The sequence below is a fragment of the Accipiter gentilis genome, chromosome 6, assembly GCF_929443795.1.
Source record: "Accipiter gentilis chromosome 6, bAccGen1.1, whole genome shotgun sequence".
NCBI lineage: Eukaryota > Metazoa > Chordata > Aves > Accipitriformes > Accipitridae > Astur > Astur gentilis.
Window position 1 is genome coordinate 27,581,484 of NC_064885.1, and position 27,176 is coordinate 27,608,659.

Genomic DNA, 27,176 nt, shown 5'->3' on the forward strand with positions numbered 1-27,176 from the left:
TTAGCAAAATTACTTAAGACTAAAATGACAAATGCTGATAGCTAAGGACGAAAATCCATACTGAGGTGTAATAAATTATAAAGACAGTTAAATATGTTCACTAGAAAGAGAAATCAGAGCCTCGAGATACATTTGTAATTAAAGATGTCTATTTAAAGTTTTATCTCAGTTTGGCCACACACTCATAATTTATGAAGCTGTATGTTCTGATGTCAAGAAATTAAGTGGGAATTGTGAACCTAATAGCTTTGTAATAAGAAAATCTATATCCCAGCTACAAAACCAAATTATTTGATGGGTAAATCTGCCTGGCAGATCTGCTGGGATTCAGAGGAGATCCCCAAAGAGATGAGCATTTCAGACCAAAAATCACTGTCTGCTTTCAAGGTCTTTAGTAACATCTGTTTGTTGTACAAGTGGGTAAAGAAAGAAGCACATGCTTGCATTGAACAGTATAAAAAGTTAGTATGAGAGTCAGCCCCCTCACTTGTGGTCTTGTTGGCCTTCCCACGTTTGGGTACTACTAAGTGGCAGAAGAAATGCCATTGCATCCAATTAAATTGCTTGTGTTAGTGAAAGCACTTGACAATGTTCATTTGAAAACTACCTAGAGGGCTAGACTGGGACAGCCATCTAGTGACCTAAGTCCTTAGCCTAGACACATGACTACTGCCCACCTCCTTTTTCCCTTACTGTATTCTCAAAATTATTCCTTAATCTCCTATTATAGTAATCCAAACCGATTTGGTCCACAAGATCTAATAAGAATATTCCTTCTCACCCACATTTCTGTTGCCATATAGAGTGACCCTATTGCTGACTGACAGTGAAAAAGTGGCAAATCTCAGAAAGATTGCTGATAGTGAGAGAGTGTATCCACAATTTGATTGACATTATGGGTCGTAAGAGAGTTGTTATGAAAAAGAGTCAAACTGTTACAGAAATAGAAAGCCCCCACATTGCACATGGATGCCTGCATTTTATGTTTATACAGTATATTTGTCCACTAGTCCTTATTTTGTCTGTAAGATTTTAGCTATGCTCTTTGTTAAAGCTCCAATTTAGTTATCTTCTGCTGGTATTTTATAGCAACAGTCTGATACAAAGGCTTGTTAATCAGACATAATTTTGTAAACAAGGAAAGCATATGCTACGTATAGAATAAATGATAAGGAATTGTGAATTACAAGCCTACGTTGATACTGAGGTTTTCTTTGGTGACCTTACAAACCATGGCAGTGAGTTATAAATGGATTATGAAGTAACCAGAACTCAGCAATAATATTACACTCTTATTGTTGAAAGTGGGGTTTTGGAAAGCACACTTGGCGGACACTACATTTAAATTAGATACTATTTATTCCAGCTTCCTATTTCCCTCTCTTTTCTCATTTAACCTCCCTTGTCATTCACTGCTGTCTGTGAATACAAGTGACTATGAAGTAATTTAAAAAATAATATAGTGAAGGAACATATATAAAATAATGAGTAATAAATTAATGGCTGAATGATGCACCAATGCAGGTAGATTTTCTCATATAGTCACATTATAATTTGAAATATATTACTTAAGACATGTTTGTGTAATAAATGCACATTTTTAGATGAGGGCAAAATATGCCTTTATAGCTCTTTCTTCAACAGTGAGGAGGACACAGCTAATGTTTATTCACAGTGTTTAAAAGGAACAGTAGTGAAACAAACTCTTAGGAAATAAGGATGGGTCTGACCTAGGTCCAAACCCATAACGAACTTGGGAAGAAACTGTTCCTTGTGGTCTGGAGCCTCTATCAGGTACCCAAATACTTCTTTTGTGCTTGTAAAACTCTACTAAAAAGCATATAAGTAAGCCTTAGAAAGCTATAGGAACATAGTGATCCATAGTGATTGCATTCTATTTTGATGGTTAATGTTGTAAAGAGAGTACTAACCTGATCTGAAGCCACGTAAGCATTGGTGTTGTGCCCCCACCAAATACCCAGACTGTGAAAAACACAATAAGCAGTGCTGTTGTAAACATCATTTGTTTGGGTTGGGATTCTGTGTCTCGAATAGCCAATGCAAATGCTATTGCACCACGTAAACCTAAAAAAGACAAGAATGAAGAACTTAACGTGATGGAGAAACAGAACCTTACTCTTTTCAGCCGAAACCCAATTCCAAGGGTAGAGAGAATTTTCAGACCATGACCATGCTATTATAAAATGCTGAATTGTGCTAATTGAAAGGATGGTGTTTCATGCAATGTAAGCAACTTTGCAGAAGTGGACAATGAAGCTACTCTTATATTCACATAATAATCACACATTTGTTTTACATTCACTGAATTCTTTCTTTTGAATAATTGCAAATTAAACAGTAATCTGGACTTTATGCATGTTGAAAAAGAAATGTATTCCCTCTGTTGTTTTACTGACTTCACTGGGACTACTCATGAAATCAGGTGCAAGTGAGAAAGAGGGTTGGCATTAAAATCTGTACCCAAATAGGCTACCCATTTATTGCTTGCAAAAATAGAAAATTTCTTTCAAATCTTTCAATGTGCTAAGAACAGTCAGAAAAATTATGAATTAAAGACAATGAATAGTTTTTAAAAGATGATTTTAAGTATCTAAAAAGGAGATGCAGAATAAATGTAGATTTTTAGCCTTTGCTGTACTTGAAATATTATAACAGTTGTAAAATTATACACCTACAGAGACTGAATAAACAAAAACTTACAAACGTGGAGAAAACAGCTAACAGTGAGTTTAAAAAAGCTCCATAGGTAGTAATAAGCTAACTAAAGAGGTCCTTACAGAGTGACACATTTAAAAAAAGAGGGGGAAAAAAAGCCTGCTAATGCCTCCAGCCCTCAGGATGCATAATATGAATAATAGTCTATATTTTCCAATGCTTTTTATTTATCTGTTTAAATTTACTTCCTTGATTTCAGAAAAAAATTCCAGAAAATTAGTGTAGAGAGCAAGGCTATTACATGTACACAGTACACACTGAATCCAAAACGTACTTTGCAGGTATTGAGATTAAACCTAATAATCAAACCTCTTGTAAGGCATTGATGGTATAGGCAGAATCATTTAATCAACTGCTAAATGCAGCTATTTTTGTAATAGAACTCTAAAGTTCTTTAAGATTACATAGCTAGAATGTGAATTATTTAGTACAGAAGATGGACAGTTTATCCAGAGAACAACACAAAGCCATTTCTGCAAGGAAGTACCAGACTGTAGTTACACTAGCTGAAGATGGTCAGTGGCAGCAGGTTTAAAATCTCTGCTTTTATGAAAACAACACTGCAGTCAACAAGTGGGCTTGTCCTTGACTTTGCTTTTATGCAAAAGACATCTCTAAGGATGCACATGCTTTACTATTTTCTTATGGGAAAAAAATATCAGCTCATGTTAAGCGTGTATTTGAGGAGGGAATGAACCACTGTTGAAATGGTCTTTTTCCAGTCATTATAGTGGTAATCTAGATGACTAGCCCAGATTAAATGTTTAAAATATTGGTGGCTACATTCTGGTGGAAAACAATGCTGCTTATGTCATTAGGACTCTCCACTTCTTGAGTGCTGGACTGGATATTTCATCAGTTTAGAGAAATAGTGAGTGCCTTCACTGCATTTTTCATTTATGAAAAGGCTCAACATGGTCTATAAGAGCTAATTAATTTTCAATTAAAAACATGTCTAAAGTAAAATAAATAAACAAAGCATTTGCTTCCAACTTAAAGCAGTGGGAAGCAGGTGAATATAACCTAAAAGGTAAACACTCAGTGAAAAGCAAGGAACACTATTATATATATATCAAAATACATTCCAGGTAACAACACAAATGAAGGAACAGAATTTTAACAACCTCAGAAGATGGTAGGATACTGAAATAGACTGAAGATAAAGAAGGATAGGTTTTCTCTTAACAACTCAGGGAAAAGTACTAACAAAGCACAATGGAATGATTGGCTCCAATGGACTTTGGTACCTCAGCCACACCTGGAGAGAGTGGCACAGTAAAAAGAAAACGCTCTGATGAACCACTGGCAGACATTCTCTTCCCTCAGCTTTCAGAGATGCCGCACTGCCAGCAGCTCCACAATCTGTGCTGTGATCCATTGATCCTCTGAGCTCTATCACAGATTTCCTACCAGATTTTTCTGCTAGCGATGCCAGCCATTAGGGATTCATCTTTATGAGATATTCTTTAATGTGTCAGGGCCTCCAAAGAAAACCACCTCCAGGGTTAAGCTTCAGAGTCCCACAGGATAGGAAAGGTGTGCCCTATTGGGCTGTTATCCATCCTTTGCTCACACTCCACAAACACACATCACTGAACCCATCCCTCTGAAGAGCCTTTGAGGGCAGTAGTGTTTGTGGGTAGTGTAGAGAGAATCTGCTAGGAAAGGAGACTTTCTGTATGTAGATCTGGTGTTTTGGTTTAAACTGTAGTTCTCTGCTCTTTTCCTCCTTGCTTTCTTTACTCTTTAGCTGATTTCTTTTCATATCTATCTTCTTGGAGAAATTCACTTTGACACTTCCCACCACCATGTATTTATAAGTTTGCAGATGTAAATGCCTGCACAGCAGCTACCTGTACACAGGCATTCTTTTTCATTTTTCTTCTGCATTTGTGTTCCACCCTTTCAGACTTCACTGCTGCTGTAATGTCTTATATTAACAGCAACCGCCCCTGTAGCACTGTGTCCCACAAGCCTCTCTCTTGCTGATTTATATGCTGTAGAGAAGAGGAAAGCGCAGTAAAAAGTAAATAAAGATATTGGAAAAAGAGTGGAAGGTGCAGTACTGTACCTGTGAAATAGTCCCCTTGTGGTCATGTGGCATCAGTGCCCAAATATCGAATGTTATTCCCATTAATAAGTCCATCTGGATCCATTTAGTTTCCTTCTCTTTTAATTTTATTACCAATTAAAGGCGTAACAGCAGCGTCTGAACTGAAATGAGGCATTTTTCATGCAGCATAGACCACTAGTGTATAGTAATACCTCCCTTACAATTTAAGACTTCAAAATATTTCTTTTTCACGTGAGCAGAGGCTGCTGGCCTGCTCATTTAACTGATGTTGAACTTAATTTGAGAAGCTCAGGCTTAATTATACAAGGACTAATCTAGTTTTGTTTTACAATGGAATATTATCAGGAGTCATGATTAAACATAGCTGTAAAAGTAAATCCATCCTCCATAATGTGGTGTTAGAGGAGTGGCAGAAGCAGATGAAGAATGTAATAAATCAAAATGCTACATAATCCACTTCCAAGCCTAACTCTTCCACCTTTTCTCAAATGGATTAATACTCACCAAAAAGTAGAACTTAATGACCTCAGTAGAATTCTTTGCAGAGTAAGGTATACTCAAATGCTAATCAACAATGTACTTGCCTGACCTTAATTGCTTTTTTCAGACTTTGATATGCATGGTGATTATGGCAGTAAAACTCAATAAAGCAAGCAGTAAATGTTTGGTGCATTTGGTAATGATAAGATGGAAGACAAAACTTGCCCCAAATTCATTGTTTTCTACATCTGAGCGTGTGATGCTGTGGTGAGTGAAGCCCAGTTTTCCCCATGATTGACTAGGACCTGATGCTATACCAGAATATTGCTGCTGATCTTGTGTAGGCAATAAGCACCTTCCTCCAAACTCAATTTCAATGCCCTGTTTACTCATATCAGTAACGTCTCTCTCTTCTGGCAGTCATTGTCTTCTCTGTTTATCACTATATACAGTATGATCAGTTTATAGTAAATGAGAATGTTATTGGTAACTAAGCACAAATCTTAGTGCATATTAAAAAGTACAATTACACAGAAAAGCCACATATTGTAAGTGTTCTGTGAAGTGTGAAGCTGCTGGCAGTGTGAGAGGCAGTCAGTCCTTATTGCTCTACTTGCAGATGATGCCATTTACTTTTCTATAATGTTGTGAAGACATTTTTCTCTACAAAACACAGTGTTTCTTTGAAAATAGTTAAAAATTACTTTTCTAAGTATTTTAACTTTTACATTTTAGAAGTTTTCAATACTACTATTTTCAGTTCTCAGCTGCCAGATTGTACTGGAAAGCTAACGTGTGAGTTCTCGCGTTCACTTGTTGGCTGCAGGCTACTTTCTGCTCCTAGTTCTGTGGAGAATGAAATTTGACTGGAGAAAATGGGGACAGAAAAGTTGGAGAATAAGATCTATTTTAGAAGATTTTTAATTCTGTACTTTATCTGATGGAAAAATAAAAGCAAAAATGGAGCCTGGAAACTAGATAACTAATGATAAGAAGCTATTTTTCATGCTGTTGTCTAGCTGGCCACCTGCTAGCTTTACTAGTGTGATCTGCATATACATCTTACATGGCTAACAACTGAGGGTGAGAAGGCAGTCTGAAAGCCAGTTCCTAATGGATGTACGTCATCACCTCTTACTACAATCTAGCTGGTATTAGCTGACATTTTCAGTGGCAGCTTTTAGCAGAAGGATTGAATGGATATAGAAATGAACTACTGTGTTGCTCTCTGGAGACATGGAATTATATAGGCATAAATGAGGCACCCTGATGTGAAGTACTCCTGATGAGGAAGCTTGAAATGTGGTGCATTGTATTTTACTTGTTATTTGGCTAAATAGATCAGTGTACATTAAGGCTGTCAATCAAGAACTTTTATCCATTAAAATTTGAAATAGTTTTTTTGTACAAAAAGCAGGAAAATGAAGAAAAAAAAAGTGCTGACTTTCCAATTTTAGAAAATTATTTCATAAATGGCATCAGGGGACCTGTATTTCTGTCTTTTACTGAACAAATATTCTTAGCTTATAAGCGAGTTTTTCCTAACTAGCATCAGAAAGTCAAGTGGAGGTATTTCTAGCTTGTGCAAGTCCAAAAATAGAGAATCCAGCTGAGATTCTAACAGTCCAGGGGATGATGCACAAATCAGAGTAGAACATGGCTCCCTCTTCTGGAATTATTTTTTATTTTTTTTTAATTCTACAATGTTAACCAGAGTTTAAAAACAACAAAATCTGAATTTGGAAAATGAAGTACTCAAATATCAGTTTGGAATACATATGAAAAGGTCTGTAGAATTAAAGTCTCCTAATCTCAACTGGTAAAACTGTTCCTGAAGTTCAAGGAATTGCCAAAGACTGTGTCTGATTTGAGTATCAGTACTAACACCTGCAAAGTTGGACATTTATTTGCCAGTATATAAGCATACTGTCAGGTATACTACAGGTGCCTTTAAAACAACACAACGTAAACCCATGGTATTGCCAAATTGTCATGGAATTGTAGAGAGATGAGGGAAAATGGGTTGAAAGACCAGCTTCCTGGGTGGTAGGTTTCCAAAAAGTTAATTTAAATAGGTCCAGAGCACAGTGAAGCTGAAGAGAATACATCCATTTGCTTCAGTAGCTTTGAAGGGACTATCTTGAGATTTAAGATAATGACTTCTATGTGATAGATGTGGCTTTTTCTAGAGATAGTTGGCTGTCTTTGTCAGTTGTTAAATGTAGACAGGAAAAATACCAAAATAGCACTTACCTGAAAACATCATCATGTGCTGAAAGTTCCTGGGAATCTTTTGTTTTCGACCCAAATTCAAAAGGAAAGACAGAGGGTATATGTTGCAAGCTCTTGCTACAAAAACTGCCACCTAAAATGTAAGGTGTTGAGGAAAACGGTGGAGGAACTACTGACAAAACCAGAGTTAACTTAAACCCAGTGTTTCTCCAAAGTTATTTTAAAAGTGTAATTAAAATGAATATGAGATTATCTTCCTTCATATTTTACATGTCAGATCCTTCTGGTTCCAATTTCATTATAAAACTGTGCAATGGCAGAGATTGTTTTCCCCAGACATCCTGGTTTTATATTCATCATTATATATCCCACTTCAGTCACTCTACTTTTACTCATCACATTTGTATCACATGCGACTTCATCTTCAGTCCTTCAATAAAATGCCCGTCATCAATTGCAGAGATGGCATTATCTCCTTGAGAAGCAATTTGCAAAGAATAAATGTGCTTTTGGACACGATTACTTTCTTATTTCCTGACAATTCATATTGTCTATATCCAGCACACTTTGCTTTTTTTATTTTTTCCTGTTTCTTTGGAGATTTTTCAAAAGGAGTTCTTTACTACTCCTCTGTGGAACAATCACAAAAGTTGCCTTAATTAGAAACATGAGGCTATTTCAGATTTAAAACAAAGACCATCAGAGCTCCTTATACGTGCTTTTAGCAGGTTCCATCCTCCCGTCTTGTGACTCTCCGGGCTCAGTTATGGCATTCTTAGTCTGAAACATGCTGTGGGCTGTAGAATAGATGAAGTACGTGAGTGGCAAGCTGTGTATGTATCTCATCTGCGGGGCCAAGAGCTGCTTAAACCTCCCACGGACTTGTGAGAACATGCATTAGCCGGTGTTGCTGCACATGCCCTGTCCTCAGCTGTCCAGTGCAACCCTGTTGCAGTCTGTTGGCTCTTAGTGAGAGGAAATGATAGAGCCAGGTCCCTGCAGCGCTCTGCCGCACAGTCCCCATCTGGGGTGCTGAGTGCTGCTCTCGTGTTCAATTATCTTCCCACACTAGGAGTGCAGGACATGGTATTGCACTTGCCTTGTGGTGGTGGTGGGGTGCAATAGGCTCTGGGGGTCCTCTCTGCCATTTGAACCAACCTGCTGCCAAGGGAGCTGTGATGCAGTTCTTATTTATTCATTTGGAAATTACATATAAAAATTACTGCAAGTAAACAGTATGATCCCAACTTTCAAAGCTGTTACAGTTCATCAAAAAGTTATAAGCAAAGGGCTGCTGCTCTGAGCCAAAAAAATAATTCTGTAAATCGTCAGTGTGAAAAGAATCAATACCGCTGTACAAGTAAGCAACAGATTTGTTGAGAAACCGTGGCCGAATTAAAGACGCAGTCTCTTAGGCACGTGATGGTGTAAATAAATCCAGGTACACTAGGGATATCAAATACAAAGAAGGAAAGATTTGAGCAATGCAGAACTGTTTTCTTTTGAAGGACTTAATATAATTTCAGTAGCTTTGGGGAAGTTCTGCTTATGGCACACATCTGTCTGGAGGCAGCTCTACAGTTTGTGGACCTGCACTGGTTCTGGACAGGCAGCAAGATTGTGTGTGCCTGCACCTGTCCCCACAGATATGTCCCAATGCACATCCCAATTTCCCACCCCACTTGTAAACCAGTGGCAAAAGTTCCCCAGCTGGTTCAAAGCTATTTGCCTTGCAGCAGATCTGCAAAACAGTAACTGTCTAAAGACCATGTGCTTACGTGCGTTGAGCCAGCTATTAAGATATATGTAATAAATATGATTGACTCTGGACTTGACAAAAAATTGATTTTTAGTATTTAAGGAACTGATTGTTTGCTTGTTGACTTTTTTTTCCCACACGGAGTACACATTTTTTATCTATATATATATTTACATATGTGTACATAGATATATACTTTAAAGCAAAGGATACAAATGCACCAAATATAAAAAGAGGATTGAAGAGATGATTTTGAAATGTGAATAGTGCGAGTCCCATGTAACAGAAGATGACGTTCTCAGCCAAAAAATTCATGAACTCGAACAACTTGAGAGAGAAAGAACATAATTATGACTCATGTCTGGAACTACTGTTTATCACCAGGTTCCCTGGAATACAGAACTATTAAGATGAAAGGAACAGAAATTGCACCTATTTCAAGGGTGGATTTTAAAACCATCTAATTTGCTATACGCTACATATAGTGTCTTTTAGCTTTAAAAATCATAGTTGCTTGCATGTTTTTCTCTGATTTGCGTATGAAAGCTTGACATAGACAACTGATAAAATACATAAACAGCAAGTAAGTTATACAAGCCTCAATGCAAACTGCAAGGAAGCTGGGGGAATTTAACTTCACTCGTGTTTACACAGGTGAGCCTGGGAAATGGCCCCTGATTACACAAGTGGCTATGCATAGTGCAGTACTGGGTCCATACCCAGTACTACTACCCAGTACACTACTGCCAAGAGAGAAATAAAAAGTCCCTAAATGGACTTTTAAGAACCTGTGCCTTTACAATACAACACAATCTTTTTTATTACCGTGAATATTATCCTGCAGATGAAAACTTTTATTGCACTGTATGGACATCAATATCAGTTACTCATTTCAAACCAAACCACTTAAGATAACATTTTAAAGTATTATAAAATAAGCCTAAAATTCATGATTATGGTAGGATTTCTTCTGTGAAAAAACAAGCAAAGCCAAAATTCATTTGCCTTGAGAGGATGTTCTTGATTGTATTTGCAGCTGATTATATAAAAACTAATAAAATAATTTTTCATATTTATCCATCTCTGGAAAAAAATCAATGATTGCTGCCAAATAACTACAGAGGAGAGCAAAAGAGGTCTTTTCACTTCTGAAGTCACTTTTGGGCTCAGGAGACTATGCTAACAAATCCCGATGCAGAATTAGGGCCAAAGTTTGTCAGTCAGTCTACAACCAGACATACATCACTATCCTGAATGTTACTATGGAGGTGTTTTACTCATCCTCAATGGGCTTATATATTTTTTGTAACATGGTTGTGCTTCTAAAAATAAATATCCAATAACAGTCACTAATATCTAACAAAGGAAAAATGAGAGCTGTCAGAATCATTATTTAAAACAAATTTCAGAAGCAAAATGGCATAAACCCCAGTAGTATATGGCAAGATACTTCAGACCCCGTGGCAGCACCATCAATTATCCCAAGCACACCCGCCCTCATTTTGTGATGCATTGCTGAACAGCATGAAAACAAACACAAGAAATATTTGCAAGTTATGAGGCTTAAATTACTTCAATTAAATTTAAATGAGAAAAACCAGTTGTCAAAAAACCTGAAATTGTGACCCATTGAAATTATTATGATAAATTTTTGCATTTCCATTTTGAGAGCAAACATGATCCCACTTCTTTGTGGGAATGTCATCTGACACATTTTTCTAATGCTTTAAACAATGTATCATGAGTGTCATGGCAGGTTCTACATATATATACATAAAAATACATATATTTGTGTATACATAAAAATCTTTTGAGGGAAGGGTACTGCTATGAGGAGCCACAACTTCATACTTTAGTTGTTTGGATGAGATAAAGGTGCTCCAGAGGTTTTAAAGCTGAATGATTATTTCACTCTCCATTTACAAAATCTCATTCAAGACTTGAAGAAATGTAAAGCTACTATTGATGCATTTTAGAAACATAGTTTCTGAAACTAAAGTTTCTTTCTTGTATTCTCCAAACTTTTTGTTGACATACATTTTTGGAAGGAAAACAGATTTTGCTATATTGTTGCTTTTGCTGTATATTCTTTCTCAATAATCTTCAACAGTAAATAAAAAAAAAAATTAAAAAATATCAACTTCAGAACTAATTATTGTCATAAAAGAAGTAATATCTGAATGCCTTTGCCTGGAACATGACACTTGTAGATATAACATGAAACTTATACACCCTCCTCCAGACTTCATTTTTATTCCTCTATTCAGCATAGTGTTTTATTCAATGTTTATTCAGCTTCTGTGTTTTGTTCAACAGTAATACAGAGCCCATGGAGATACTCTATTAAGGACTTAACTGTCAGCACTGTGCAGCATAAATCCCATCAGAACAAAAAAAATTATTCTAAAGAGATCTTCTGGAAAGCGTGTTAAGAAACAGCTTCCATAGAAACATTTTCCCAAATTGTCATGCCTTTCACTCAAATGTTTCTGTCACCATTTTAAAGATGAGACATCAAGAACTTTTGATGAGAAGCAGAAGAATAGGAGGTTTTAATCTGCAATTTATAATTTCCTGGGGCACCCAAGCAGTTCCAAGAGGAGTTGCACCATACACATTAGCCTCTGAAAAACACCCTTCTTTCAGCGGCCATAAGCCAGGTCCACGCTATGGTCCTCGGTCTGCTTAAATGCCACTCAAAAATATCCCTTATCTTGAATATATGTACTTACAATTAGGACTACTTGCGGGGGGAGAGAAAAAAAAGTTAGGATTAGAATCCTACATACTGAGTCCTTGAAAGTATTTTGTCTATAACCATAAATTCCCTTCCCTTGCCTCCCACACAGATAACTGACCTCTTTCTACTCTAAATGAAATTGGCATTAAATTGCTCATATGCTGCCATTAGTTCCCCCAAGGCTACCAGAAAATTATACTAGAAACCATTTTAATATACACATAGTAATAAGAGGTTTTTTTCTGTATAAAACTAAAAAACCTCATTGTGCCATTTCTACCTCTCCACAAAGTCTATAAATCTGCTTATAGCTTTAGAGTAAGAGTTGTAATAAATCACCAGTGTCAACACATTGCAGAGTAGAGTATTAATTACAAAAACACTGGTTCAGAACCAATCTGGGCACTTGGTTTAGGTGTTTAGCTCAGTGAGTCACTGAAACTGGTATTTGCTTTGCTTTGGTTATTTTCTCTGTAAAAAGTGGATATTACGAAAGATTTATATTAAAAAGTTTGTTAAAGTTGACATAATACTTAGGTATTTAAAAACACATCATTCACCAAATATGCTTGGTGGTTCTATTGCTTTCAGCCATTGTAAGTACTAAGCGGGCTGTGCAAAAAATCAGTTTTAAGCTAGGACATTCTTCTGGAAAGTACCACTTGCAGTTCAGCTCTCACTGGCAGAGGAAGGAATCAATCCAGGTTGTCTACACCTTGAGCCTTGCTGTAACCACTAAGTTCATCTTTTACCGATGTTTTATTTTAACTCAAGTGAAAAATTTTATATGATATAAAAACTGTATTAGTTTTATCTTTTAAGCAAGCTAATGAAAGTGCTTTCTTTTTTCTTCTCCTTCCTTCCCTCCACCCCCACAGTTAAGTTCAAGCCAATTAGAGAAACAAGCTATGCCAAAATGGGTTTTGCAACTTGATCCATTTTATGGAACTACTTAAATTTTCACTGAGTGTTAGAGAGATTATCTAGGTAAGTAATTAGTGCACCTGGAAGATGGGACACACTAAGTTCCAATCTCAGCTGCAATAAAAATAGGATTCTTTAAAGAAGCATCAAAAGGAGAAAATGAACATATTCTTTGCACAGTCCCCTTTGGTTGGGGAGATGGAAAATGTAAGATTTCTCAAATCCTAATATTTTGAACAGCATTTTTGATCTCAAGGGAATGAAGTTAGTATGAAAGTATTGGGTAAGAGCAGAATTACAAACAGCATTCTCTCATCTCGAGGGAATAATGTTAGTATGGAGGTATTGGCTAAAAGCTGAATTACATCCACAACTTATTTCCACCAAAACTCAGTGAATTTTACTCACTGATGGCAATATTACAATCTTTCACTTAATACCTGCTGAAGGAATGTCATCCACCTCTTGCAGGTACCTGCAAGCCTTCTCCAGTTGCATTGATTTTGCTAGCAACATGGAGGAATACCGTCTATCTAGGAGTTCCATCTTACAGAGATATATTCTTGCATGACATCAAAATAGGGAGAGTTTCAATAGTCCAACAGCAGCTAGGAAACTAGGATTTAAAACTGATTATACTTTTTAAGAGAGATTTGAAGGTGACAGAGAGCTATTAAAATCCCAAGCAGTCAATGTTAAATGATGGTTATAAAATTTGTTATATTTGAATAATGCTATCTAATTGAAATACAGCTATCAAAAATGTTCCATGAAGTCAAGGATATTGATAAATCAATAGTTGATGAAAATTGCTTTTCCCTAACTATTTTGAATTAAAAAGTGAGAATTCAGACTACCATAATTTTTCTGAGATTGTAGAAGCTTTTATTATAGCCTAATTACTTTATTTAATCTTTCTCTTTTGATTAGAGGTTTCAAAATCAGAAAAAGGAGGTTTGAATTTGAAACTCTTGCCTGAAATCCTTTATACAGTTATAATGAATTTTCACAGCATAGCAATATAATGCTCATTTCTAGAACAACATGCGTAGATGAAAGAATCAGCAAAAGTAACTCAAATTTATGACGGAATATAAACTTGTTTATGGAACTAATTTTGATATCCAAGCATATTTGACTGTAAACTTACAAACACACCAGCAGAGAGAGAGAGATTCTTAAAAGATCTTTTATGTCCTGGGGCAAAATTCTGGCCTTTTTTATCAGTAGGCTTTGCTCCTGAATTCAATGAATTTCACCCCAACAGATTTATGGAAGGCATACAATAACTTTCTATTTCCCTATAGAGCTGGGAGGTTTAAAAGATTCATAAGGCCTGAGGAAGAATTGGGAAAGTCAAAGGAAAAAGAAATAAGGAAAACAGCAGCACCAATGGAGAGGAAAGGCCAGCAATATTTTGCATTTATACAGTATGGATTATTTTTTCTGGCATAACCTACACAGCACCACCAAAGTTCAGCTTTGGGAGAAGCTGAATAAACTACTGGCACAGAATACACTTCTGACTAGGAAGAGTAAAGAAAAAATGTTGGTCCCATCATCAAGGCAAATCCTTTCTATTATTAAAAATGCCATACGTCTTGAATGGCTTTGCTGGACAAAAGAAGTTTAAACCAAAAATGTTGAAAATTAGGTAGCTAATTAAAACATTTTTTTGGTCTAAACTACTTGGAGCAATGAGAAACAGAGGGAGAATGACTTAAAAAGTAAAACAGTCAGAAATTCTAAAAAGGTTTGACCTCAGGTGTGAATGAAAGCTTAGTTTGGTTCGTATTAACAGTGAATCTATCAATGTCATTGATTACAGGATTCAATTTAATCCTTAGAAAGAACTTTGCTATTCAATTTTATCAATTAAATGACAATTAATTGACTGTCTTCAAAATCTAAGACTCAATATACTGATTTCTTATACGTGTAAGGCATGGAGGGCAGAGGAAACTTGTGGTAGTATAGCTGGATTCAGAACCTCATGAGAATTAATATGTTGCCTTCAACAGACTTTGGATCTAGCTGTAGAAAAATTAATTATTCTACCATTAGTTTTGTGAAGTTGCCTATGAAAGGGGGTTCCTGCAAACTTTGTTGTTGGGTTTTTGTTGTTTTTTATTTTCAAACGTGGATCGGTTTGTAAGAGAGGAAACCTTTTTAGATCACTATCTCCTTTTGCTGCAGCACAACCAACTTCTGCTATTACACATCAGGCATTAAGTTGTACCTAAAAATAACCCAAGAATCACACCTTAATGGAAGGTATCGCCAAAACAGAGAGGACGATGCTGTTGTTCCTACAGCTTGTTATCTAAGCTATTATTTGGTTCACCAACTAGAAACAACCATTTTCAAAGTGCTTATTTATCTTAAATTCCTGAACTGAGATGTTGCAGGCACAAAGGAAGGAGGAATCATTAGTGCTCTGTTGTATCAAGATAATGTGCTCAGGGATTACTGCAGTTAAAACTCTTTACGTTTACTTTAGCAGTACTGTATTATTCTGTATTAAGGAAGGATTCTGTTCAAGATGGGGCATAATAGAACGTAGCTGGAAAATTGTTTGAAAGGATGTAAGGAACTTTTGATTGGCTAGCAGTTAGTGGTGTTTAGGGATGAATTTGAAAATTTTGGGGAACATTAATGGCTGTTCCATTTGCTGATAGAGGGATGATAATGGTAATGGAGAATGAAGAGGCTATGAACAGCCTGTGCTGTCTAGGATTAAGCCAGTATTCTTATAAAGCTGAAATCAGAGAATAAACTATGTGCAGAAGAAAAAGAATAAAAAAAGCTGAAAAATAATAATAATATCAATAAAACTGAAGTCTAAGTTTATGACCTATTCTGAACAACTTGAAAGAGACTTCCTTGGAAGGCATCTTTCCTGGGCAGTAAATTGCCAGTCAGGTGGAAGCAGGGACATTATGCACTGACAGTTAAGAGCTATATGGTTAAAAAAATAAGCAAAAGAAAGAAACAATTTGTGGCTTTGCCAAAGCTAACAAAGGAACTTAGATGCTTTAAAATATGAATGTTCTCCTTCTGGTCAAAGAAAAATAGTAATGTTATCAATGTAATTTGGTTGTCTTTAAAACTGCAATGAACGAATACATCTTTTGTGTTTCTGCATTTATGTTAGAGGAACTGCTGCTGATTTTTCAAAAGTAAAACACAAAATCAATCTCATCTTCCTCTTTTCACCCCTCTCAAGTGTTTTTTTTTCTGTGACTTGCCATCACAGTCCTAACTTCAAGTGATCAATTCAATTTCTAAGGAGGACAAAGGCAATTTATTCTGTTTCAATTTGCTGAGAGGAAATATTCTCAAATATTAATTCTTGAAGTGAGTTCATAAAAACAATTTCCTTCCTTGCCAGGTTTTGGGTGTTGGAAAAAAATTCAGTTAGACTTTGACATATTAGGAACTAGTAACCAATATGAGGGCCTTTAACCTATCAGGAAAAAAAAAAAAAAGGATTCTTATGAAGTCTGCGGTGTCTTTTCTTCATGCTTTCCAGCAAGAATCAAGACTGCAAAAAATTATCTGATGCTCATGAATATAAGACTTCCATTTCACTGCAAATCCAACATACTACAGGACAAATGCTTGCTCTCTTTGCACCTGTTCTATACAAATGACATTGCAGCTTCTATTTACCCATATGGATGCTTCCCTTTACAGTCTGTAAAACTACTTCCGTGGAAAAATGCTGTAGAACTGTAAATCAGGAAAGACTCTATTTTACCTTAGTCCAGAAAACAGTAGCAGGATTTGCATGTGTTTTTCTGATGACATGTTGGTTTGTTTTTATTCAGTGCCTAATCTAAGATAAAATAGTGTTTACTAAATAACCTTCTGTGCCACAGTTATTTGTTCAGGGTTTTCCCCATATATACTGTTTTGTTATAAGTCTATTTATAGAGGCTGGAGGGGAATGGACACAAAACCTTAACTCTTTCTAACTTAGGGAGAGCATCCTCTCTCTGAGAACTGTTCTTGTTCTAAGTGGTGTTGAATAGCATGAGATCATGATGACATTAAGCTCCATTTATTATTCTTAAAGACCAATTGCGGATGAGACAACTTCTAACTACATTACCTTGGCAGAATGCTACCCTATAGTTATATTTGGCAGTATTATTTGCAATTACTCTGCAGATTCTAGTAACAGTTTTTGAAGCAGGATACTGGATTAGTAGGTCCACTGATCTGCTCTTCTATGTTTAGGGTGGGAATCTGAGGAATTCTTCCATTTGATTTCTACAATCATCTTTAAACAGCTTCCCTGCCTCTTGATGTAGGCTACTATTCAAGAATTGATTCATTTGGACAAAAAGATCGAGAAATATGAATAGCAACTATGGTTTTGTGTGTCACGTTTTTTTTTCTTAAGTATTACAGTACATGACTTTTCTCATCTAACAGTCCTCTACACTTAAAGATATAATCTCTAGTGCAGACTGTATGGAGATGAGATAAATAAGACATAGAATGTGAGGGGGATTTGCTTGAACATTAAGTGGGAAAGGTCCAGTTTCTTAAATACAGAAAATGTCAGATACTTGCTGGTGACATACTTTTTGAAAACAGTACAAAGGACCATCTTGTGGATAAAGCACAAGAAAGCTGTCATCAAATACAAGTTAGCTTTGAAGTGGCTGCAACCTTGGTACTTCTACTGTGAGTAAATAATTGCCTGTGGTGAAGGGCTTCCTAACACCCTGCACTTGTATCTGTGAAATACATCAAAAAATTGCAGATAAAGGATAATTGGAGAAAATGAATTTAGAGGAAATTATCAGTGCTGCTTATATGTGCCTTTTATATAGCACAGAGTGTATGTGTGCACATATATCTATGTGTCTGCATACACTAATAACACGTGTAAAGGCAATGGAGGTGACTATGTAGTATTAAGCGCAAACAGGGCAAAGATTAATAATGTCAAAACTACAAAAGCTACAGCAGTTGGATGTTGTTAGGGAGCAAAGATTGAAAAGTGAAATCTCACCCTCAAAGTAAGTGTACACAAACCTGAAGTGAGCCCACGGCTATTTGAATTTAAATGATAGTTTCATAATTAATTTCAATGGGGCAGGTTTGCATCTGGCTATAATGTGAGTCTGGCTGAAACCAATAGAATAGAAGCTGTTGGAGAAAGTATTGTAAAGATTTCCAGTGTTTTCAGGTCTACTAAATTGGTAGTGGTCTCCTTGGTGATGTTTTACTAATCCCACAACTGATATCAGTTGAAAAAAAAAAGAAAAAAAAAGAAAGAGATGTATGGTAAACCAAGCAGAAATTAAAAATCCTAAACTAAGATACACCTTCAACTGTACTTAAATCTGAGAGCTCAGGATGCTTTTTATTTTACATAAAATTAAGTATTTGTAGTGAAAAGATGCAACTAGTCTTTCTTTAATGTACCTTAAAAAAACTCCTGATAAGAATCTGTAGGAAAGAAGAAGGTGGGTGGACTAAGGAAGTATCATCTGGCACCCCATAAAGAGAGATGTTTTCTCAAGTAAAGTATTAGTCACTACATGACTGTGTGCTTCTGAGGATGCTGAATGCCTGTTTGGAACTCTCAAACACTGGGAACTCTTCTCAAGTTCACTGGAGGCAAAGGGTGGTCAACATCCCCCTGAATTAGTGTGGCTGAAGCAGAATTAAAAGTCAGAAGTTTGAAATAGATGCTCAAACTTGCATGCTATTTTCATTATTTTAGGTGAATGAAAGTAGATAGATACCAAAACATGTGGAAAGACAGGGTGCTTATTTGAATCATAGTCATGATTTAGATTTGAAAGATTTTGACAAAGGGCTTTTTAGGCCTTAATTATTTCCACAGACAGCACCATGAGAGAGAGGTGGCTATAGTCAGCTGTTTAGTATTTCTTGCACTGTGCTACCATTTTGTACAAATGTCTCTTTTGAAAGTAGAAAATCCATTAATCATGTAATGGAAACACAGCTGTGCAGTCACCAAAAAGATGGGATGCTGGCAAGTGCTTTAGACTATTATAGAGCCTTATTTACATGTATTTACTTTGTTCTTGCAGCTTATTGTGAGAGAATTTTAGTTTTAGCTCTGTACTTCTAAAAAGTTTTGACCAAGGCTTTTGTACAGTTTTTTAGCTGATCTGGAATTTTGTAGATTATATCCCTAGAAAGAGAATTGCAAGGGATCAGCAGTCATCATGCAAGAATCATATAAATTAAAAAGGAGGAATATATAAAACATATTTCAGATTGCAAGACTGGATCTTTGTCAATAGCAGTTTGGTAATGTCAGATATCACACAGCAGCTCAGATTCCTTACGGCCTCCCATTGCCCCAAGATTCCCTGGGCAGGGTAAAAGCATTGCCATTTGCAGGGGAAGCAGAGGCCTCAAAACATCAGTAAATCTGCTAGCTACCAAACCACACAGACTGCTTTGTGACAAAATGCTTGATGCTCTATAAAGATCACAATTTAACCTATCTAACCATGCAAGAAATAGCTAGATTTCTTCACCAAACACAATGTGTCCTCATAGTAAGAGCAATAATGAACACATTGACACATAGGCAAGTGTAAGACAACACAGGGTTATAACAAAGGAACCTATTAACAATACCTTCAACATTAAAAGCTATGAAAACCTATGTGCTTAAAAATTTTACTGCATTCCAATTTAGCAGTATAATGTACTATGCATAGAAATACAAAACAGATGATGTTTTCCAGAGCTTCATTCTATAATTAGAGAATTTATTAATAAATCCTGTACTAAAATCACCTAAGACAATAATGTGAAGTGTCAGTGTTTCAGACAAAGAAAAAGTTAGATAAAATTATTACGCTTAGGACATAAGTGTATTCTAAGAAAGAATCTGAGTGTTTTTACTTATATTATCACTATATTCGGAACCTCTTCATTTATAGTATAAGCCAAATCTCATTAAAGTCAAGGGGCTTTGGTTCATGATATGAAACTCTATTAAATTAGATTACCTGTATGAAAAATGAAGAAAGGCTTAAATGAAGAATCCTACTTTTATTTTTTATCTGTGTCACAATTTCTCAGATGAGAGAGTTGTGACTGACTAGAGGTTTAAGGGAATGTTGTAATTGTCAACTTTTACAAAATGTGAAGTTGAATAAGATATAATTTAAACTAAAGGTAATCATATATACTCTAAGTATGTGATGTTAAACTGTACTCTGCTGTTTCAGCAGAGTTGGTGATGCAAGAATATATTCATAGCCCAGGATTAGACTGATTTTAGTTTCCTTTTTATCCCTATGCATTCCACAGTTGCAATGATGAAAAAGGTGGCAATGATTAGGAGAGCACTTGATCTGACAGCCTACATATTTAGATTGAATTTTCCTAAATCTAGATGTGCTTTACAGAGCTGGGGTACAAGGCTGGATATTTGCATGGATGCAGACTTAAAAACTAGGGATAAGAGTTACCCACAGTAAGCAGAAACAATTCAGAGGTCACTCTTCAAACCTCTTGTGAGAAGATTGGGAGAGACACTATAACATGATCTGCATAGTTATATAAACCAGCTTTTTGATTCTGCAGTAGCTTACATAGCCCCATACAGTTTGACTCCACTACACAGATGAAGACATATGAGAGTCTCATTTGTGATTCAGGGCACCTTTCAAAGAAACTACAGCATGTGTCTTAGTTTGGAATTTCACTACATATTTCTCCATATGTCAATGAGATTTTGGCCTATAGGTTTTAATTTCAATTGGTATATGTTAGCTAACTGCTGGCATCTGCTACTCTGCTGTGAAGAGTAAACTATAACCTTAACAATCAAAGAACTTTATTAATATTTAAAGAAAATGTTTAATGTTTAAACAGATTGTAAAAACTTTAATGAAGCCTTTGGAAACTGGTTTGCGTATGGCATTATGCTCCTTAGCCTACCAGCATCAAAAATGACAGCATTTTTCAACAAGATGAGCTTCTCTGTAGAAATACTGCTTTCACTACAGTTCTGGGTTTCTTCAGGGTATGAATTATATTTAAGCATGTGTATTTTCCAGTTCCTGTGCTTAAGCAAAATGAAGGAAAGTTGTTTTCCTGTGTTTTTTAAGAGAAGTTCTCCTTTGCATAGGTCCAAACTACTATTTTTACTCATAGGGGGTGCGTGTGTAAGATACTAGAATATGGTATTCCTTACAAAATGCTGATGACAAAGGGACACATGCTTAATGAGAACTAACAAGGCCAGAGTAAATCTGCACATTCTCAGTTAAGGAATCACTAAAGCAGGTATGCAAAAAGAGAGGAAAAATGGAGACTAAAGAATGGAGTATATAACTGAATATTCTAACATGATTTCTGTATGTGGACACCCAATATTTTCTGTATTATAGATATGATAGCAGCTAATTTATGATATAAATCATAAATTATGCAGCTTATTACTGATATACCGTAGTTATAAAGTCTAGTGTTATCAGTTTACTTGTAGCAATGTTTCCTAGCTGTTTACGATCCATCATGTAGCTCACAGCTAACAGAGAAGAAACGATTACAGCATTTCCACATAAATTTAAGGGGAGCCACACGTAAAGCCACACTGCAGATTAACATTCTTTTAGCGTGGCTAAGTGATCAGAAACATCAGTCAGATAACGAGTGATTTTGTTAAGAAATTCAGATTGAAAGACATGGTAGCGTAATTCCTTTTGCAGAAATCAAGATTTTCTTGTGTTGTTATGATTCTTCTTGTTAAACCCATAGAGTAAGCAGCTTTAGCTTTCTTTATAGCATTATGCTATTCTACAGGGCTCCATAAGATCTTATGGTACATCTGGTCAAACAATGCATCTGGCATGTTTCCAATCTTCAGCTTTTTTGCTAAACACAGAAAATAGCTGTGTAGAGAACTGGAGTTCGTTGTACACTTCCTGTCAATTGCAATCCGTTTTAAAGGTAATAATTATTACAAGCACTATGCATGTGGTACATATTCAATTAGAGATAAGAAGGCAATTTATAAACGAGGGCAGCCTGTTTGTAAGAGACCCAGTGGCTCTGTAGAGTTGCATTGAGTTAGCAAGCTATGATGGTCCAGCTCAGGAATACATGGCTTGGCCAGCATGCCTGTGATGCAGCTAGAGCTCAGGAGGCAGAACTGGAAGTTACGAGGGAAAGCGCAGGACAAGCATGAGGGGTTGCATCTCTTCAGGGTACTTAGGCTAGAGCTGTAATGATAGCTAATATCCGGAGACACGTGAGCTTTTGGACTTTTAGAAGGGTCTAAGACTGTGACTTCTGTTGTTTTCAATATAAGTTAGGTGTCTCAAAGTTTGCAGAAATTTCTACTTACAGTTTCAGGTATCTATTCCTAAAAGCCTTATGCTAAATGCAGCATAAGCCATTCTTCTTTTTTTTAACTTGTGCTTATAACCTTTTTATGTCTGTATCATTTTCTTCTCTCAGAAGGTAAAAGAACAGGGACATTTCTATGTCCTCCCTGATCATTTTGAACAGCTACCAAATGAAGGTTTTGCTATAGGCCTTGTCTCTCTCAAAAAAACCCAACCCCCAAAAACCCCAAACAAAAACCAAACCTGGGTAAAATACAAAAAAACAAGAACAAGTTTTTTCCAATGTAGCTAACTTTCAGAGTGTTTAAGCAAAACTGGCTAAAACAAGGACAAAAGTATACTAATACTATTCCAATACAAATAAATCTTCCCAAATGCTGTGTTTTCTTATTCTTGTTATCAGAAATAGCTGCTTCTTCAGACTTTTCTACTGACCACTGTAATTTGGTCACTTGGACTCTTTCCTGAGCAGCACTGCCTGAAGCCCCAGTATTATTGCTTTTGAGTCTGAACTTGCAGGAGTTCAAGGAAGTTGGAAATAAGGGTTTTTTGGTTCAGTTGCAGAAAGGGAGCCATGAGACAGAAGGAGACAGTGCCAATCAGAGCTAACTTTTATACTCACTCTCCACTTAAATGGAGGAAAATACTTCATGCATGCAACCTGTTTAATGCTAACTAGGAATTTGGACTTTATTGGATCCTTTTGGCAAGGACCTCCTGTACACTTTTTGAAGAATGCCAGACCCGAGTGCCATGCATTAGTTAAAAAGAATTTCTAGTTTATCCTCGGACAGAGCATTAGCCATCAAATACATTATCTTATATCAGACAGTGCTATATACCTCAGAAGATAATGAAAAAAACATTCTAGTATGAAATTTTCCTGCAGGCACTGTGATTGTAGTGTGCTGGAAGAACACATTCCTCCTGCACAGCACATATGCAGACTGATTAGAATCTGGTACTGGTGGTAATCTTATTGGAAAGATAACTGCCTTTTCTATCAGTCTTTCTCTCTGCCAGTCATTTATGTGGAAACATCTGACCTCTTGCAATGCCTTAAAGGTAATTTTTTCCTAAGTTGAGGTCCTGAACAAATGACAACAGCTGCCAATTAGGCTGCTCATTTAAAAAGGATGAGTCACCTTTTGTGGTGGTTGCTGCTTTGCTAATTATCGAGGATATTTTGCTGTAAGTAGGGTCTTCCTTGGTCTAGAAATACTCTCCAATTTTTTAAAAGTCAAGAGACTGAATTGTAAGAGCCATTATATCCTGACATTTGTGTGGCCTTTTCTTCCTAAATGTGTAAGCTAATTATCTATAAACAATCCAGTGTCTGATAACAGAAAATAGTAGGCCAGAGATAAATTAATATAGGCTGTGTGCTTTAGAAGTACAGCTCTAATTGTTCGGTTTCTTAAACACTCATACAAATAGCAGGACCAAAGCCACAGGGCGCACACACGTCCTGTGTGACTGTGGAGGGTTTAAGATAAGGGCACTAAACCCATTTCATTTTGTGCTGTTGCTCCCTATGATTTTAGAGGGCTGCTTCTCCCAGATACAATATGGGTGCTAGGTATCTGGAGTGGGACCCCACGCAAACAGCAGATTGATGCAGTTTTGGCAGTAGTAGTACATAGCCATCTCTACTCAGCCACTCCCCTTCTCTCACAGAAAGATAAAAACAGTAGCTGCAGTTCCCAGCATGTGCTTTTAACAACAAACTCAGCAGAAATCATTCTGCTACTGAAGTAGAATTTGCAGTGCGTTATTTTCTTACGAAAAGATAGCTGATGGCAGAATCCTGTAAGGTAGTCATTGTATCACGTATCTAGAAAAAGGAGATTTGTTGCTTCAATTCTGAGTGTAGGTCTCCTTGTAACTTGTTCATGAGATGTTTAGGCCAGCAGAAAAGCAGCAGAATGACTAGATCACAGCGATGGTGCTTCATTGGGGTATAGTGAGATAAAAACTGACTTCAGCCGCCTCTTTGCCTTTAGTCGTGCAATGCTCTTTCTACTAAACATTGTCTGATGCTATTCAGGAACCACTCCTTTGATTCACTGATTATTATCCCCCCCCCCCCTCGCTTTCAGTAGATTTGGACATCTCCATTGCCATACTTTTTAGTTATACTCTCCTGTTCCTATTTGCTTCAGAAGTGAGTCTATAATTATGGATGGAACAGCATCAAGTCTAAAGTCCATACTGAGGCTATTTGATGACACATTAGGGTCAAGAGACTATAACGATTTGATTTACAGTTTTTAAGGAATTAAATAAATGTTTCATGACTGTTTTGTCAGCCTGTTTCAATTAATACGATTAATTAGCATTAAATTAATATGCTTATAAACACAACCCATTTACACCAAACTGTCTTGGGAATACAGCTCCATTTATGATCCAGCAATCAGCTGATTGATTCCTAGCCTGTTTCTTTGTTGGAAAATGTATAGCTATATCATAAATGACCTAAGAACGTTTTGAAAACTTGATGTATTTTCAAGGGATTTCCAGGAAATATTAGCTGCTCCTCTGCAAAATTATGACTTTTAATAATCAGAGATAATCATGTCTGCTTTATAGTATGGAGATTAATATTTGAAGCAATCACTACTATGTCCATCAGTGAGCAAAGACCAGTCTGAACTTTCAGTCCTTCAGTGTAAGTTAATTAGCTCAAGTAGTCCTAGTAAGACTACATGCTTTGGTAAAGTTACTCAGAATTTATGCAGTACTGAGTTCTCTTGTTTTACCTTCACCCCCTCCTCAAGCTAATGTAAAACCTTGGATGCAAAGGGCCTCTGAAATCTTAATGCCACATCTTGTGCATACTGCATGCCCAGTGCAGCTGAACAATCAGGCCAGAAGCTTTTGTCTATAAGGCAGGTATTTCCTAATGGGTTTGTTATTGGGATCAGCAAAAAACTGAGTAACTGTTTAACTAGTAATGTGATTAGAAAGGCTATTACACCTCATTTGAGAAACCAACCTTTACAAGCTCATTAGACACAACTATTTCAGAGATGACTGTGTAAACAAGGGTCAGACAGGTGGAATGGAGACAGGCAGGGCAGTGTGTGGCATACCTCCCTGCTGGACATGCTTTCCTGTGCCTTCTAGTAATTCCCTGGCTCTACTTCCACAGCAGATGCATTTCAGAATTCCCCTTCCAGAATTTATAACTTGCTGGCAGTATTTTGTCTGAAAGCAGAATTCTCCATACCCCTGCACGCTTAACCAAAGAGAGGTACCGCCCTGGTCCCTGGTTTCTTTGTTGTGGCTTTCCCTGGAGTTAAAGGAACATAACCAGAAAATGATATAACTCATAAGTATGATGGATAACATTTACAGCTGTTAGAAGAAGTGACAAGCCTCTTTTAACGCTCCACCACTAGGAAACTCTGCTGGTCTTAGCTTGGCATTTGTGTGACACTGATAGAGGACAGAGAGAAAAAAATAGCAATGAATATTTTCTCTTCCTGCAGAAAACACAGTATTGTCCATGCACCCCTTTCTGGACCTGACCTGTAGGGATTTACTGTCTGCCCACTTTGAACAAACCAGTAATTTCTATTTATCTAGCAACACACTGCCCAGCCACTGACTTACTGGCAGCTGTTGTTTGCCTGCAGCATAAAGTGAAGTTTTACTGGCAGCAGTAAATAATTCTAGAGAAAGCTGCACAGAATCAAAAAGCTTTTGATCAGGTCCTAGCAGTTTTGTCTTCCCCTTCGCTAAAGATATATTGGATAAATTAACCTTTAAATGTACGAAACTCAGGAGCACTCTGTTTGACCTAACCTTGTTGCCACAGATGGCAGTGTCAATTTTAATGTTAAAATCACTATCACCATAGTCAGGTCAATGACGATGACTTAAAAATACTGCTATAAAACATCATTCATGTTAAAAACAAACAATAAAAACACACAGAGAGAATGTTTATAAATGCTTAGTGAGAGCTGCGATAATTGGATTGAATGAAACCTCTCTAAAGCCTGCATTTTCACTAAACCTTTGTTATCTTACTTTTCTTATGACAGCGTTAAAATAATATGTTGTCTGTGACAAGATTTGTGTTACTTCATACTTTCAGATTCTGTAAGTTTCAGATGTTTGAAATCTAATATTTTTCTTTCATGGAATGTTAAACAGCGATTGACTGGATAATAAAGGATACATGAGGACTAATAATTACATGGCATCTTTTAACAGGCATTCTTAATAGAGGTTCTTAAATTCTCATTTAAGAACTGTAGATAAGTTTTCATTTTATATCAGTATCTGAAGAAAATCATACTGGTCTTTTTCTTCCTTATCTATTTTTTTTTTAAAGCAAATGATGAAGTATTATGAGAAATGCAGAACTCAGCATCATATCCAGAAATACCACCTCCATCACTGTGTACTGAATTTTACCATCAAGCTATGAAATTTTAACAGCCACTAAAAAATGTAAAGAAAATTATGCAAAGCAGCAGAGAAAAAGCATTTGTTTAAAAACAGCTAACACAATTTCACAATCTGATTTACAGTTTTAAATCTAATTTCCATGTTTTTTGTTAGCTTTAGCTTCAGCCTTAACTCACTGTTTTGTCAGTGTGCATTACAGTTCACCAGTCCTTATTGAAAGATCTGTCATATTGTAACAAAAGGGAGAGACTTCTTTGGAATAATTCTATAAATGAACTGAAAAGCCCTTGATTTTGGCCAGTAATAAGTAATAAAAATGACTTAGATTGGGAGCGAAGCTGTCTGTCTGAGCAACAATTTTCATTTAAAATGCATCGAAGTCATATATGATTATGAGATTGCCAAGTGTGTGGCTTAGTAAACTGGCTTGAAGAGAATTCTTGGGGG

General features: G+C 36.4%; 1 protein-coding gene across 1 annotated transcript in view; it reads right to left on the reverse strand.

The window, feature by feature from the left end:
- SLC9A9 (solute carrier family 9 member A9) overlaps window positions 1–27,176 on the reverse strand; it is a 218,157-nt gene that overhangs the window by 89,934 nt on the left and 101,047 nt on the right. The window contains exons 10-12 of the mRNA XM_049802899.1: window positions 9,495–9,608; window positions 7,544–7,655; window positions 1,932–2,085 (exon numbers count right to left, since the gene is read on the reverse strand). Coding sequence (XP_049658856.1) covers window positions 1,932–2,085; window positions 7,544–7,655; window positions 9,495–9,608 — 380 coding nt within the window. The remainder of the gene's footprint in view (window positions 1–1,931; window positions 2,086–7,543; window positions 7,656–9,494; window positions 9,609–27,176) is intronic.